Source organism: Chenopodium album, chromosome 11, assembly GCF_948465745.1.
Source record: "Chenopodium album chromosome 11, dcCheAlbu1.1, whole genome shotgun sequence".
NCBI classification, from domain to species: domain Eukaryota; kingdom Viridiplantae; phylum Streptophyta; class Magnoliopsida; order Caryophyllales; family Amaranthaceae; genus Chenopodium; species Chenopodium album.
In genome coordinates, this window is record NC_137844.1 from 12,906,454 (window position 1) to 12,923,746 (window position 17,293).

The 17,293-nt window shown below is 32.8% G+C and overlaps 1 protein-coding gene across 1 annotated transcript; it reads left to right on the forward strand.

Moving 5' to 3' along the window:
- The first annotated feature begins 6,954 nt into the window (after nt 1-6,954).
- LOC145567407 (uncharacterized) lies at nt 6,955-17,291 on the forward strand. The gene is made up of 15 exons (XM_081626676.1): nt 6,955-7,326; nt 7,409-7,523; nt 8,716-8,827; nt 9,074-9,118; nt 9,228-9,295; nt 9,381-9,435; nt 9,544-9,623; nt 11,667-11,750; nt 12,738-12,851; nt 13,212-13,330; nt 13,468-13,582; nt 15,187-15,317; nt 15,435-15,588; nt 15,708-15,787; nt 17,085-17,291. The coding sequence occupies exons 1-15, from the start codon at nt 7,115-7,117 to the stop codon at nt 17,179-17,181; spliced, it is 1,581 nt and encodes a 526-aa protein (XP_081482802.1). The 5' UTR covers nt 6,955-7,114; the 3' UTR covers nt 17,182-17,291.
- The last annotated feature ends 2 nt before the right edge of the window (nt 17,292-17,293 follow it).

Below are 17,293 nucleotides of genomic sequence, written 5' to 3' on the forward strand. Positions count from 1 at the left end.
GAATAAAGGAGATGAATAAAAAAAACTGAAATAAAAAATGAGTTCTAAAAACTTATGCATTACATAAGCTCACTGACTCATTGTGGTCATGCCACTTATTACTTTACTAAAACTGAAAGGAATGATAAACGAAAATGAAACTAAGAATGCTTAATGAAAAGAAACCATAAAGATCTAATCCTTTCGAGCAGTGTCCCTCTTATCAGCGGACTGTTTGTAGCTTCCAAGATCGAACTCAGGATCATCTGTCTCCTCCATGGGTTCAAGTGACTCCGGTCCAGGCTCCACTTGAACGAACTCTCTCTCTTCCTTCTCATCAGATGAAATATCAATTATAATTGGGGTAGGAGGTGGATTTGGATCAGAAATCTCCATAAGGGAACTGTCAAAATTGTTGTTACTCTTTTCCATTGCTTCTCCCTCCTCTTGCTCTTCATTTGCCCCTGCTTGGTTTCCCGAGGAAGAAGAGCTACCTGACTGATGGCTAGAAGAAGGGGGATTATTCCCCACTGGATTGTCATAGTAGTAGTCTGGATAAGGAATGTGCAAACGTTGACAATGGACTTTCTCGACCCTAATGAGATAAGTAATAAAGAATCGGTAATCTAGATACCACTGACCAAAGAAATCCTTATGCTTAGAGTAGTTTGGGATGTTCCCCGGAAGGTAGAAATCAGAGAACTTTGGCTTAACAACAAGATATGGAGGCTCATCCGGAAGGCAATGAACGATCATAGCAGAGATATGATCAGGGAGGTCATAAAGTTTGTTTCCAAGGACGTTACTCATATAGGAACAATAGTAACGAATTTTCTCCACATAATCGTAGGGATGTTCATGGTTTTTCTTGACTAGAGTACCAATTTGGGTGTTTTTGGAAGGGATGTTCGACATCCTGTAAAGGAAAAGACTTAGAAAAGAATTCCCTTTCCCAAAGAAAACAAAATAATATAGTTCTTGCATGAATTAGGTTCAATATTCAATCAAACAATTTTCTTATTTCTAATCACATAATTACATGCTCACAAGTAAATTATTCAAATGATTAAACATCACAACCTATATATTAATGCACACAAGAACATGATTATTTCTAACTTATATGCCAAAATTCTTTCCTACCCAATCTCACCAACATGCTTTTAAAAGCTTTTAACACATAATACTTACCTCAATCCTTGCTTTCTTGCGAAATAAACAAACTACAAATATTTTTGACTCCTCCTTTAAAATACAATTTTCAAAACAAGCTTCGAAAAAGACCGAAAAATTATCGGCCCTCATAAAAAAAATTTCGGACACCCTTAAATAAAAAAATAAAAAAAAATTCGGATATTCCCTTAATAAAAGAAAAAAAAATTCGGACCTCTCTCATAAAATAATTTTTTCGGATTTTTAATTTAATCAAATAAAATATTTGATCTTCTCAAAACAAAATTAAATAAAATAACTCTCTTTAGAAATCCACAATTAAATTTATACTTGGCCAAGTTTCAAAACAAAACACTTTAAAACACGTTTTTGGGTTTAGTGGTAATAAAAATCTCAACCAAAGCTCTCAGATACAACTTTGTAACACCCTAGAAATTCTTTTCCTTTAAAATACCTGTTTTGCCCTTTTTAAAACTAAAAATAGGAAAAATCTAAGATATTACCTCCATCGTGAAAACGGTTAAGGCAACTATCAAAGACACATAGCGGACGACTACTTTTAAAAACATTCAAAACGACTCAACTTAAAAAGTCAACCAACGAAAGTAAAGTCAAACCAAAGTAAAACAAAGTCAACCTACAACTTGGAACCATTGTAGGCCCTTATCAATCCAAACCAACTTTAAAAACCTTTGCGTTAGTCACACAAACATAATAAAATAAAATAATGAAAGTAATAAACACATCGTAAACTTATGAAAACTAGCATGATTCGCTCTTCACTCATGCCCATCATGAATATGCTTCATCACCTGAAAAGCTTCTCTCTACTTGTTTCCACTACTCTCCATTAAAAATGGGTCAACATAGGGCCAAGATAAAGACAAGACCAACAAACACACAATCAGCAAAGCTGAGTACATAAGCGTATTTAAACACACTAACATGCTTTCACCTATCAACACACAACTTACCTTGTTGCACCTGTTTACAAGCACACAACATACAACAAAACTTCTCAACTAAGTAACTAAATAATTTATTTAGTATTGATTACGCATCGAACGGGTTTCCCCCTAACCAGCCCTAATAAAGGGGTACTAACACGGGAGCTAACCGTACCAGTATAAAAGAACCACTCGTAAGTGGCGGAATTCCTGAGCATAATAATAAAAGGAAAATACAGCGTCCAGTACTCCCAGTAGAAGTTATGGTCAAATATAAAGTCGCATAACTCCCCCCATATGTTCATACTCAAGGTATATACGTTCCAAGAGTTTTGAATTGGTGCGTAATCTATTTCACTTTACGTTATTTACATAATATTAAACTTGGTTATGACTCTCAAACCATAATCATTCAATCATAATAATTATTCAAACAATCAAACATACCAATTTAATTCTTGAATAATTAGTGACCACATAATATTTAATGTTGAACCCTTTTTCAATCTAGCTCAGTGTCAAAGATACCTTAAACACATAATGCGCCACAAATCCTATCCCTCGGTGTTGAAAACACCTTAAGTGCACTAAGGCACCAACATATAATTTATTCCTCGTGTACATAGACACTTACATAGCTCATTTCTCATGCTTATAGAATTAATAAAAATTGTATGAACCATAATAAAATTCCTTTTTAATATTCCAAACCAAATTAAACATGTAGTTTAATTAAACATGCTTTCTATCATGCCATAAATAAAAGTGTGGTTCATATTCAACATGCCAAAATAATTATTTCCAATCATTAATCCATCACAAATAAATCATGCGGCTACATAATTCAATCACCAATATCAACCAAATCACAATTTTCAATCACAATCTAGCATGATACTACTTGGGATTAAATAATCAAGCCTTGTATACGATTTTAAAATTGCCACGACTAATAAAAATCACTCACTTCAAAGTTTCCTACAATCCAAAATCATTTTATGGCATTAAAATCTACTCCACACAAATTTCCTGCAATAATATACTCTTATTAAACCACTCATAATTTAATTAAAACAAGCTAAAAATTAATTTAAAACCTCATACTTTAATCCCAATTAATGGGTAGTCAAAATTCCTTCAAGAAACTTAATTTTTACAAAAATTCCAGCAATATTAATTCATGAAAACTTGCTGTAATTATACTTTAAAACCCTCCAATTAAAGGTTTAAACCACTCTTAATCATATTCCTTCAATAATCAATTATTTATAAATCTAGGGTTTCAAAATTGGGGCTTTTTAATTAAAATTAAAATCTGAAAATTAATTTGCACCATACTTAAAATCAATCATTATGAAATCATCACAAAACTCATAATTTATAATTAGATCTAAGATTAATAAAAAGAAAAAATAAAATAAAAAGAACAATTTTTTTTTCCAAAAGAGGTGGCTGGACAGCAGCCATGGCACCACAGTCGGCTGCTGCCGTCGCTGCTGCCGGCGATTGTGAGTGCCGAAAAGGAGAAGGGGAAAAGAAAGAAAAAGAAAAAGAAATAAAGGAAAAGGGAGAGAAAGTTTACCTTGGGTATTCTCCACTCTAGGCAAAGTTTAATTTGCTCAAGTGTTGAATATTTATACCCCTTCTCTAGAAACCCTTCTTACCAAAACCTTCCTTTTTTTTGTCTTTCCTAATCCTTTTCCTAATAAAACTTTACTAAAATAAAACTTTCCTAAATTAAATCCCAATTTAATAAAATAATTAATTAAATAAAACTTTCCTTTTATAAAATATTTCCAAACTTATTTAGAATAAATAATTAAAATGTCATAAATAATTCATTTCAAATTATTTAAATACCTCACAAAATACTTATTTAAAATAAAATACGTATAAAAATACGGGGTATTACTGGCAAGGCATACAATTCCGCCATGTGTCGCCGTTGCTTATGCGGCATCATGTCATACTACAATCAATCACCATTGTTTCCTCATAATAATTGACCTCACATTCACTAAAGTTAAACTTTAACCACCACTCTAATTAGTGGTATTCGCAGTGCAATTTGCATTTTTTCAAACTAAACCGCACTTATAAGCAAACCGCACCGCAAAATGCGGTTTGGTGTGATGCGATTTGCAATTTAGCCACATTTTTTTAAAAAAAATATTTTATTTTGTAATTATTAACTTATAATTCAAATATTAAACTCTTCTTTAACTTTTACTTAGCTAATAGTCAAGGATTACATCATATTTTAAAGTTATTTTATATATTATTAATAAAAATAGTTTAAAAGTAGTTTAATGGTTTGCGATTTGACGGTCTAAACGGCGCACTTTGGTCTAAAATTTTTTTAGAAACCGCACAAAACCGTAAAACGCAATTTTCAAAGCACATTAAATCGCAAAGTTGCGGTCTAGACCACACTTTGAACAACCCTAACTCCAAAGACAAAATTTATGACAATAAAATCATATCAAAATGAGTTATTTGTGTTCATAAATTCTAAAATTTTAATTGTCAACTTAAATTATATGTATTTTAACAACAATATGATTACAAAATTAATCTCATTTTTTTTCATTTACTCATTCAGAATTCATATACAAGTATATAGGTTATAGGTATTAAAATATTGTTACCTAAAAATGCATAGCAATTTTAAAAGTTTATAAAATGTTTTTTTTATCAAGGATTTTTTATGACAATTGAAGAATAAAGTCCTTTTAACAAATAAATTAAACTTATGTAAAATTTAGGTTATTGCATATTGAACATGAATTTTAATGCTCAATAATATTTGTAAAAATAAACAAATGATATATTTTTTTTAATAATACAACACTCGGGGCATCATTCGGGCCATAAACTATTATATTCTCCAAAGGTTAAAAATAAATCAAGTTGTATTTGATTTGGGTCAATAATATCAGGTCAATTTAATAGCAAGTTGGGGTTGATTTAGTAACGAGTCATATACTTTCATGAGTAGGGTGCAAGTTCATTTCATGTTAGTAATTAATTTGCAGGTCATGTTAGGGTCAAAACTTGTTTTTTCTAGGTGCAATTTAGGTTCAATAAATTCTTGAACTCTTGGATTAGCTCGAATCGAATGTCAATTTATTTTTGATATTGGTGGAGATGGTTGGGATTTTCGAGTCGCCAATTTCTCAAGTTAGGTCAGGTCAATATCAAAATCTATCACTAACTTAGGTCGGGTCAATTAACTGTGACTTTCGTAATTAGTTTTAAGTCTTTCTCCCATTGAGTCACTAACACATTGTTTGGATTGACATAATTGGAAGGAAAGGAAGAGAAGAGAAAAGAAAGAATTCGTCCTCCTTTCTTTGTATATTTTTTTATAGGAGAGGAAGGAAAGGGAAATGTAAGAATTCATTTTTTCTCCCTCTAGATCTTTAATAATAGACCAAGAGCGTGTTTGGATTGAAGGAAATTAAGGGAAAAGAAGGGAGGGGAAATGGAAAAAGGGAGTATGTTCCATTTGGATAGCAAATTAGGGATGAAAGGAATTGGAGGGAAGAGATGTTGAGGGATTAAATTCTAAGAAAATAATCTCTTCAACAATAAAGAGATTTGGAAGGAAAATTCTTCATTCTTCATTCTTCCTTCCCCTTCCTTCACCTCTCTCCCTTTTGTTTTCCTTTCGTTAACTTTACCTAAACAAGCTGTAAATGTTGGAATGATTTGGAGGAAAAATGTAACCTTACCTTCTCCCTCCCCTTCCCTCTCTCTCTCTTCCACTTTACTATCCAAACAAACACTTTTCATACTTAGAGGTGTTAAAAACCGACCTGACCTAAAACCTATCAAAAAAAAAAAAAAAAATCAAATTTAGATTTCGACATGGTTTGATACAATAATTTAGCATGACTTAAATTTAAAATAGACTAAACCCGACCAGAGTTCACCGAATTCGACCTGAACACTCGACTTGACACCTCTAAATCATGCTCCCTCTATTCCCTTTTGTTTTTTTTTACGTTTTTATTTAAGGTGTTTCTTTTTATTCTTTACATTTAATATCTTTCCTTTCTTAGTCATAATTTTTGGACAAGAAGTATCCTTGCTTTACAATTAAATACTCTTTTGTCCTTACTCATTACTACTCTTTTTTTTTTCTCTATCTCTTTTGCTACTTTTTTCATCCTACATGTACAATATTTTAATGCGCGCACCATATCTAGCCATATTCGAAAGTTATTTTGGTTTGACCTTAAATCATAAATTTAGTTGTTGATATGTAACAACTATGTTTGGGGGAATATAATTGTCCAAGACAACTATTTTTTTTAAGACACCAAGGTTACTGACATTTATGATAGAAAATAAGTGAGTAAATATTTTTGAGGATATAATTGTCTAAACACTTTCATTAATAAAAACTTGTACATATTAATGAGGGTATATATGTAATTTTACTTTTTGAAGGGTAAATTTGGCATCACACTATTCATAAAAGTAATTTTATACTTTTTATGAGGTAGGGAAAAGGAAAATGATAAACATAGCCTTAAGAGCTATGTATAAGAAGCTTAAAATGGAAAGATTGAGGAAAGATTAACATTAATTATATCGATCTTCGCGTGATTTTATCATGAATTCCCAACTTAATTCCATTTTGAGAAGTATATTTAATGCTTATATATATCTCTAAGGGCTACATATATCATTAATACCCTAAATAAAATTGTATTTTCAATCATTAAATTATTATAATATACATTAACTTTACACAATTTCTTAAAAACCACGCATAATTTTAAATGCAATAAATAAAAATAAAGTGAACTAAATAATGCATAAGCCAAGCCATCCTGAAATTAGGCCTTCTAAATATCTACTAACTCAAAAATTCAAAACAATAAATAAAAACATACTCCGTATTATCCAATTCCGCCATGGGAGTAGCAGAGTAACAGCAGCAACAGCAAATCCATCCTCCATTCCTCCACCATTCTACTCTCTACCAATCTCTGCAACTACATAAAATGTTACTCTCCTTTCTCTCTCCTCTCCACCTCTCTTCCACCACTCTCACCACTCCCCGCCGCTTCACCTCCGCCGCCGTCCGCACCCAACCACCACCACCACCACCACCGTCGGCTCCGCCTACTTCTCTCTCCTTAAACCCTAACAACCTCAATTCTTCACCTCCTCCTTCTTCTCTCTCTTGCGCTCTTCAGTGCCCCCATTTTCACTCGTATGTTCTTCAATTTCTTCTTTGTCTTCAATTTCTGATTCATTTTTGTTCAAATTTGTTGATTTTATTTGATTTTGGTTAGTTGTTCGGGTTGTACGCACGAGTATGACCTTCACCATCCGAGTATTGTTGATGAGGCTGCCGAGTTCTTCAAGCGATATGGTGTTCCCGATTTTACTTTTGACAGTTGTAGACTGGTATGACAATTTCATTAATTAGTTTATTTGTTTTTGTTGTGGATAATTTGTTGTAGGGTTAAAAGGAACTACTATTTGATGAATTATGCAATTTTTATTTGAATTTGTTCATTCGTGACTAAGACAGTGTTCATTTCACCTTAGAAAAATAATACTTCTTCCGTTTCTATTTAGTTGACACGTTCAATTTAGACACATATTAAGGAGAGGAGAGAGTGAGAGAGAATGATAAAGCAAGTGGGGTACACTTAAAAAGCAAGGTATAAAACTTACCCAAAAAGGAAGCGTGTCAACTAAAAAAGACTTCCTAAAAAGGAATACGTGTCCACTAATAAAAAACGGAGATAAGTATTAAGTAAAAATAATTTCATTTCGGTAAAAATAATTTCAGTTCAGTAAAAATAAGTCCAGTTTAGTAAAATTCAGTTATTTTAAAGAAGAATTATAAAAGAAAATCAGTAAAAATAATTTCAGTTTAGCAAAATTAATTTCAGTTGGTAAAATTAATTTAAATTCAGTAAAAATAATTTAAGTTCGTAAAAATAATTTAAGTTCAGCAAATATAATTTTGTTTCAATAAAAATAATTTCAGTTCAGCAAATATAAGGTGAAGTGAACGGGGCCTAATAATATGTTTGCTATTGTTCAAATATTCAAACTATTCCCTCCGTCCAACTTTGATAGGCCACATTCAATCGACTTTCATAAGTTATGTTTGGTGTGATTTTTAAGGGATTATAATTATACTATTATATACAACTGTTGAATTTAAGTATTTTATTATGATACAGAAATTAATACTACCTCATTTCATATTATTTGCAACGATTAGACATTTTCAACCTTATCTCAAATCATTGCAAATAATATGAAACAGAGGTAGTAGTTTAACTTAGAATATGTGAATAGTGATCTGTTATTTGGGACATCTAAACTCAGGATTGTAGTCCATAGCTTATAGAAGCAGGGGAGGGTGGTTCATGGAAATGCATACAAGGCATAATATGATTTTTATGTTATGTTCCCAAAATGAGAAGATAATTATTGTACAAAACCTGAGGTGTTGTTTCTATTTAAATCTTTCTTGTTATAGAATCTCTTGGTATGGATTAATGTAGTATATTGTGAGTTCTGTGCAGTATTATGGAATCAATTTCATTTTAATGTTAATTATGTCAAAATTGGAATGCAGTATGGTTGGAGATGTCGAGCAAAGCTTGCTGTACGCGGTTCATCAGCTAACCCTATGATTGGCCTGTATGAGGAGGGTACACATAATGTTGTGGACATTCCTGAATGCAGAGGTTTGACTTTTGAGTTCTATCCCACAGTTTTACATGTTTAAAATAACAATTTTAACTGTGTTACTTTCATGTTCGACATATTACTTTGACAAAAGAAGTTGGTTGTAGCAAATCAAACTAATTTCAGATTAGCAAAAATTGGTTGATTTGAGCAAAATTAAGTTGAACAGAACATGGGCTTCTAGCCTTCTTGTTCATTCATCTGTTGATTACATTATCTAATCGTGTCTGTTAATTGGGTTGCAGCTCATCATCCCAACATTAACGCAGCTGTTGAGCTGCTTCGAAAAGGTTTGCTTTTTTAAGCTTGATGTAGAGCATAGTTTCACTTACAGTATGAATATATTTGAAGTAGTGTTATATACTTATTTATTTCAATTATAATTGTATGGTTTCTTAGGTATTGCTAAATTGGAAGTAGAACCGTATGATGAAGACTTGGGGACCGGTGAATTGCGATATGTGCAAGTTAGTGTTGATATGCTATTTTAGATTTGGTTAGCTATTTCATATTCATAACCTAATCCATATTATTGAATTTGAGTGTGTGCAGATGGTCGTGACAACGCATAGCACATCCCTTCCGTTTACTGAAAGATATAGAAATGGTTATCATCTGTACACATGCTAGCTTAAATTTCAAGTGTTTAATTTGAGATGTTTTGTTTATGTTTTATTACGATGAATCTTTTGGAGCCTGACATACCTTTATTTAGGTAAAGTGCAGGTGACATTAGTTTGGAACTCAAGAAGTGAGACAACACAAAGCTCTGAGAGGCTTAATTCATTGGCTAATGTAAGTTATTTAACTAGATAAGGAAATCCAAAACAAATTTTATGCTGCTTATGCATCACTTTTGAGATTGTGTTTTTGGGAAGATCATATCATGGAAAATTAAAGGAATATTAAATCAAACTAGGATTAGTGACCATATTTTAGCAAAATACTTATTAGGTTATTAGCTTTTTGGGATTCAACATGTGATAGCGTGAAGAATCTATATATGAAATTAAGACAATGCTTCAATCAATGCTTACTTTTGATGTTTATAGCCTAAGTAGCCCTAAAATCTCATATATAATGATTATATTGAACCCTACTCCTCCAAAGGTAAAATGGTTTCATAGTTTATTTATTTTGTGTGATCAACTTTAATAGGCAAAATAGGGAGAGAGATTGAGAGAATAATTTAACCGAATTTTGAAGAAGACTATTGGCAGCAGGAGAAGATATTTTCTGCAATTTCTATGCAATGAGGAAATGCGTTTAGGGTATAGCTTTGCAGAGGGTTTATGAAAAGGGTATGGTCTGTACTTAACGTTTATAAGAAAGAGTTCTAAACCTTTGACAAATGCTGTTGACAAGCTCGTCCCATAAGTCAGGGAATAATTATGAGGCCCATGCACATAAGGCTATTAATTTTACATGTCTTTCTGTAGTCTAGAGATGGAGATCCATAGATTCTGCAAAAGAGAGAAAGAAAGATCCTATATCTTACTTTCGTACTCTCTTTATTACAAAAAGTACCATCAGATAGTCATATATTGGAGGGTGGTATTCTTATATGAGAAAACCTCAAGACCCTCAAATATTTGTATTTGTGTGGCTTGTCAATCAACTAAGCACCATAATTTTCTATTGGTAAAGTATAAGCATGCAACAACTGTATACCTTTGTATTTTTCATCATTTTTCAGCCCAAAAGCCCCAAATAAGTGTAGGTTCACATAGACATACTACTTGGCACTCATTTTTATTTGGTAAGGACCAAGGTTTCTGAAACCTGGAACTTATTCTCCACTCGTTGAGAAAATTGATATGCAAGCAACACCAAAAAAAAAAAAAAAGTGTGATCACATTAATGACTTATAACGAATTGGTTGAGTACTGAGTATTAGCTGCACATACTAGGAGGGAAATGAGATGAAAGAATAATTTTTCTAGCTGCTTATTTTTATGTTAGTGTTTACACTCACTTAAATAGGGGTGCTTAGATATTTGATGCGGATTTTTTGACACAGATATTATATAGAAATAATCATACAACTTTTATATTGGTTGTCGATGGAAGCCCTAACATCGCCTGTATGATGAACGGGTGGATTGTATTGAAAATTATTATATACACCTAGGAGTAAGGTGCACCTAATGTTATTTTCTGTTCATTCAATATTTTTTGAGCTAAAAAATATCAAATGAGTAAAAAAACCACTCTTAGGTGCTAAGATAATGTAAAAATATAGTTTAAGCTGATTAGGAGGATATTTTTTTTTTCTTTGTCAATAGTTGTTTTCTTATTGCTGTCTTCACAATAGATAATGGTTGGTATGGTCAAAAGTGTGCACTGAATATTGCTCATCCCCTCTTAGAGAAACGTTATTGTAAGGAGGGACTAGGGAGTAAATGGGAACAACCTCTGTTGCCCAAAAACCCTTTACTTTGGTACAAGGATCAATATATACATATAAGAAAAATCCAATGGGAAATTTTTAAAATGAGAATGGTAGATGTGCAACTTTTTTAACCAAATGTGCAAACTTTTGAAGTCGAATGTGTATATTATTTACTACCTCCGTTAATTTTTAGTTGCAACAAAGAAGTTTTTTTTTTTTTTTTTTTTAAATCTCACAAATAATACCCTCTTTGTTGCAACTAAAAAATTAACGGAGGTAGTATTTTTTTGTTGAAAGGGAAAAAAAAATCGCATTCTATTTAGAAAATTGCACTTAAAATTCAAGCCAAAAATCCTTCTCATTTTTTTGTTAATTTTTTTTTTTTTTTATGAATAATTTTCCTGTTCGTTTTATTAGTTATAATTTTTTAAGAATTTTGCTTTCAGTTTTTACGGACAAATGGTGGCCAAAGGAGCAATGTTAACATTATTCATTCCGTGTGGGCTAATTTTCAGACTTCAAACGGCAATGTAAGTAAATACTTTGCGAGTCAAGAATATGGTGAAAATATGGTGACATAAGCTGTTTTGCTTTCACAAATGACTAGTTTAAAGCACTCTTTGGGATATCCAACTCTTCCTTTATTTATTTAAATATTCTTTCCAGGAGATCCATTAATTTTAGTTCTCTGGGTTTATAGTTTAGAGCCTTGCAAAATGATATAGTGTAAATGGAAGGGGAAACGCAATGAAGTAAGAAAAATGGGGAGGGAAGAGCATACGCAAATTTAAACTTATGAGAGATATTAGATAGAAAACAAAGGACAGAGTCCAAATTGCCATATAGCAAAAGTTTTCGTTAAAGAATGTTTGATGGGGAAATGAACTGGGGGTAAAGGTATATATGAGTGGGAGTAAATGTAGGATTTTAGGACAATAAAAAGGTCAATATATTAACTCCTTTTGTGCAATAGTCCAATGCAGGTTTCTATCTGAATGAGATATACGATTCTTCTTTCCTTGAATGTAGATTTTAAAATTACACCTTGAGTTAGAATAGTGTCCCTACTAGTTTGATACCTTCTTCAATTGTAATATATTTTTTGTTTTAATTTCTTTGTTTACAGAAAAGTTCCAAATGAAGCAGAAACTAATGTACTGTTTAACAAATGTATAGTAAATTTTTTTATGCTCAAGAAACTTCTGAATCTTTGTGTATACTCGTTATTAGAAACTTACTGTCTGAAAAGTATCTCAAAAGTCAGTCTGAGAACCTTCGCGCATTGGCACTCTGTTACTTTTCCTGTTTTCCATGTATAAGTTTGTTCTTAGATAATTGTGAAAGGAAAATAGCAAAGTTAATACCTAATTGTTTGTAAGATACTGCTCCATACACCGTCTTTAGTAAATCTAGGCAACAGAGTTCTGCCAGCCTCTTCTTAAAATTAGTGTAATTAACTATACTACTTAGCACGGGCTTAAAGTTCTTTGACCAAGATATACTTGTTGATAATGCAGATAATTTTTGGCAATAGATGGAGACATCTTGTTGGTGAAAGAGACTTTTGGGAGCATGTTGGAGGAATTGATATCTACCTAACTCCTTCTAGCTTTGGACAAGCAAATACACGGGTATGATACTGTAATCTTGAAAAGTCTCTCTCATTCTTAATGAGATGGAGTGATTTATGTATAATTCAGTTTTCATTAACATCTACTAAGCATTGTATTTCCTGCCATTTTGGTCTAATCTACATGGTCCATTTTAAGTCATTTAATTCATATTTATAATTTGATCGGTTTGGTATTATGATCATATATTTTCAAAGTCTTTGGTTCCATTATGGAAGGACATAGATGCATCTTGCACACTTTTGAAAGTATACACGGCTTATTTGTTTCGGTCTTTCTGCAGACTTAATTTTTTTTCTTAATTAATAGGACTATGATTCATTGTCTTTCTGCAGACTTACTTTTTTTCTTCATTAATAGGCCTTTGATTCATTGCTCCGCAAGTTACATAAGTATGTTCCTTATGGTTCAGCAGTAACTGATTTATATGGAGGAGCTGGTGTTATTGGATTATCATTAGCCGTTGCAAAAAAATGCAGGTAAGAACTTGTCTTTTATATTTAAGGGGCTTATACAGTTATACTCCTCTTAACTTATAACAGTAAAAGATTCCGAATCTCATCTTTTAATTAAATTCTATTGTCTTTTCTGCACCTCTTTTTCATGAGGTTCGCAGAAGTGTCAGGTGTGTTGAGATTAACAAGGAGTCAAAGCACTGCTTTGAGAAGACAGTCAGCCGTTTACCAAATGTTGATAGCAACATGAGCTGGCATAACGTAGATGCTGCTCTGGTAAGCTTTGGTCACTCTAATCACTCGATATGTACCTTTCCACTTATTGGAATTCCAAAATTGTACATTTACTGGCTCAATCCCATAGACTTTTGGGTTAGGAGGTTCTATAAGACAGTCCATGATGTCAATCACAACCTCAAAAGTTTGCCTCTATATTTACATGTGATAATGATTGCAATCACTTTGACATATAAGCTATGTTCTAGTTAGCCACTAACATGGTATATCAATTGTCTGAAGGCAAGAGCCTTAGTTCTCTTATTTTTAGTTACTGACTTGGAAAATGTTTGGGTGGCTAGCGGTTGTGTATTGTGTATTTGTGTGTAGTGAGTTTGAGATGTTTGCTGTTGCTTATAAAACTGCTCTGAGATCTATGGGCAAAGAAGATATTAATATAGAAGGGGTCACGCCTTGTGAAGCTGTCTAATGTTTGAAACGCCAGTATTACAGGAGTGTTATTTGCAGTGAAAATCGTTCATCACGATTGCGTTATGTCCCTTAAAACTCTTTTAGCTATTTAAATGATGTTTTGTTTATATGATAGTATGATACTAGTGTAAGTTAAACATTTTATTGGTGCTGAACCAGTAAGTACCTTAATTTCACTGTAAAAGATTATGATTTTCCTAGCAAGTTGATTCATGCATGATGTGACCAATTTTTAGGGTGCATTTTAGTCACCTGTATTAGAATGTATCCGAACTTTACTTATTTCAGTCATAAATTGAGCTAAAGTAACCCTTAACCATCGGAATTTATCAACCTTTATCAAAACTTTAATTTTTCGGGAAATAAGTGGAAATAAGTGGAGCAAATCAGGGCCTTAGAGACTATATTGAGGTATATGTGTGCTAGGAATTAGCATGTTTGCAGCACTAAAAATGGCAGAAAATAAGAACAATGGTGATTATATTGATAAGATGGATTTACACTAATTCGAATGATAATTCCACTTTCGAGAAGTGGATGCTCTCTAAGCATGTGCTTGCAAGAGGCTCACTCTCTCCCAAAAACAAACCTCACAATATTCAACATGTCCTTATTCTTCCTAATGAGGCCTATTTATAGAAAATCCCCCCTAACAAACCTCTAACTTAATCCCCAAGTTACTACTAATAGACTATGACTAACATGCCCTCCCCTAAATATTGATTCCTTGCAATGTGGTAATTCTCACTGATTTTTTATGCACAGCAAGTGCATTGATGCTTGCATTCTATATGCCTTGTTAATGCAACTTTATGGGACTTTGGTTTTAACAAAGAAGATCCCTGGCAGTTTTATCTTCTGTTCTTGCTAATAAATTCTTTGGCTTGATGGGGAATGTAGATTAGATTAGAGATGGACTTGATACTACTTTGTTAGCGATTGAAGTAGAGCTTTCCCTGATGTAGAGATCTTGCTTATTGGCACTGTGGTTGCTCATATTCTCACTGGGATAGAAAAAGATGTGCTAGATGATATTACTTTACTCTAATTCACCACCATCCTACCTTTCTTTTTCAATCTATCTTTCTTTTCCAATTCTCCTTTTGTTTGGACAGGGGTGTAATTCCGTGTGAATAGAGCTTGTGATTTATTGACGTTTGTTACCTGGCCAGGAACCTCTTTCATGGTTGGTGGGATCTGATGTAATTGTGGTTGATCCTCCCCGAAAAGGGCTGGATGACTCACTGCTTAGTGCATTACAGACTATATCATCAGTAAAGCGCAAGGCAGTTGCTTCTTCCAGGTAGTTACTTTCTTTCAATATGGCCGTGATTTTAGGAACAAGAATTTAACATTTCTGTACTCGCTCATGAACTAATGCGTGAAACTTATTTCAATTTGCTATTTCCTTAATCTGTAGCTCTCCCTCAAATTTGAAAGAAGAAAAAAGACCATGGATCTTGCGAGAAAGAGAAGCTTCTGTCAATGTACAAGGCTCAAATAGGCCAGATGAAAGTGATGTGCTTCCTCAAACACTTGTTTATATAAGCTGTGGATGGGATAGCTTCAAAAAGGTGCTAAAAATAAATGATTCGTCATCATAATTATTATTGCATTGGGCATGGACTTAAACTATGCTTTAGTTTTAAACAAAATATACAAGTCAGTTTCTAATTTCATAGTTAATCTGCAGGACTGCAAACAGCTGTTATCAAACAAGGCTTGGCTTTTGGAAAAAGCTCATGGCTTTAACTTTTTTCCTGGCACACAAAGGTTAGCCTGATTTGCATCTACATGCTAACCTTCTTGAGTATTTTAAATTATATGTGTTGGTTTATCCATGCCTGTATACTTCAGAGAATCATTCATTTGATTATTAGCAAGTTAATTTTCATATTTTTCTACATTATTTCATGTTTGGACTACACCAATTCTGTTCTGACTTTTTTTTTTTTTTTTTGGGTGAAGAATTGTGTACTTCTCTGGTCATGGTTATGTACAGGGCTTTGTTTGTACTGAATGACCATGGTTGCATGAACTTGTCCACTGGAATTTCCATACCTGAGAACCTGAAAATAACCTAACCCTTCTCCAGGCCCCAACATCCTGCTTCTCTGTCTATCTACAATATTTGTGCATGCTTGTGTGGGTATGCAGTGTTAGGATTATCTTTGAGAGCAAGCAGCGAGTTAGTTGGAGGGGATGGAACGGGAACTGCTATCTAGAGTATATAGAAGAGAGATAGGGAGGGAGGCCTGGGGTTTTAAAATATTTTAGTGATGATTTAATTGCATTGCTAATATGTAGTTCAACCATATATCAAACTTCCCTAAATCCTCTTCCTCTTCATATCAATTTTTTTTTTTCCTAATTTTGTATTTATTGCGGATTGCTTCATTAAAAGTTTTTATCCATGATGGCGATGATGCATATTTCAGTCTCTCATTCCTAGAAGTTTTAGCTACCCTATACAGAAACAACATTGAAAATCTAAGAAGTTCATGTACTTCATATTAATATTTGTTCATGTCTCTTTATATTTTCTGCCTATCACTGGGTTTAGAGTTCACACTCTGGATTAGTTGGTAGGATGCAATTCCATTATTAAGGTAATAGTTTGGTCTCATTTAACATATGTGTTGGAAATGTGGAATAGGATCCTATTTTTACTAATGTTTCCCTTTAGTTACTTATATCTGGGTTAGACAAAACTCATGCAATGAAGAAGACTATATTAGTTTGATGCCTTGGTCTTTGTTTAAATGCTCTACAAGTACTTGTCTTGTTTAGTGTAGCAATGCCATGCTAGAACATATATACACAGATTTTGTTCCAACTTAGTTTGAGCAGAGTCTATGGCATCTGGAATGTTCATGCATAGCCTCTGAATTGTATTTATCTTTCATATTATCATTGCACATTCATCAGAAGATTAAGTGTTTCTAGTTTATTCTGCTCCCCTCAAGTAAACTGATAAGTAATAGTCTTTCTTCTAATAGGGATCAGGTTGATATTGCGTGATGATGCTTTTTCTTAATTTACTAATAACTATATTCTATTTTTATTGCAGTATTGAGGTTTTGGCCATATTTAAACGAGGCTCTGGGTCGAATGATAAAAAAAAGGCGTCCAAAAAAAAGAAGCCTAAGAAATCATCACAAGGATAATCATAATACTGTATATTGGCTTTAGTTGTTGCGTCAAGGTCTTGGACTTATCCAAGAGTACCGATGTTGGACCTTGATAATGAAGGCATGGGAGAAACCGATGAATCAATGA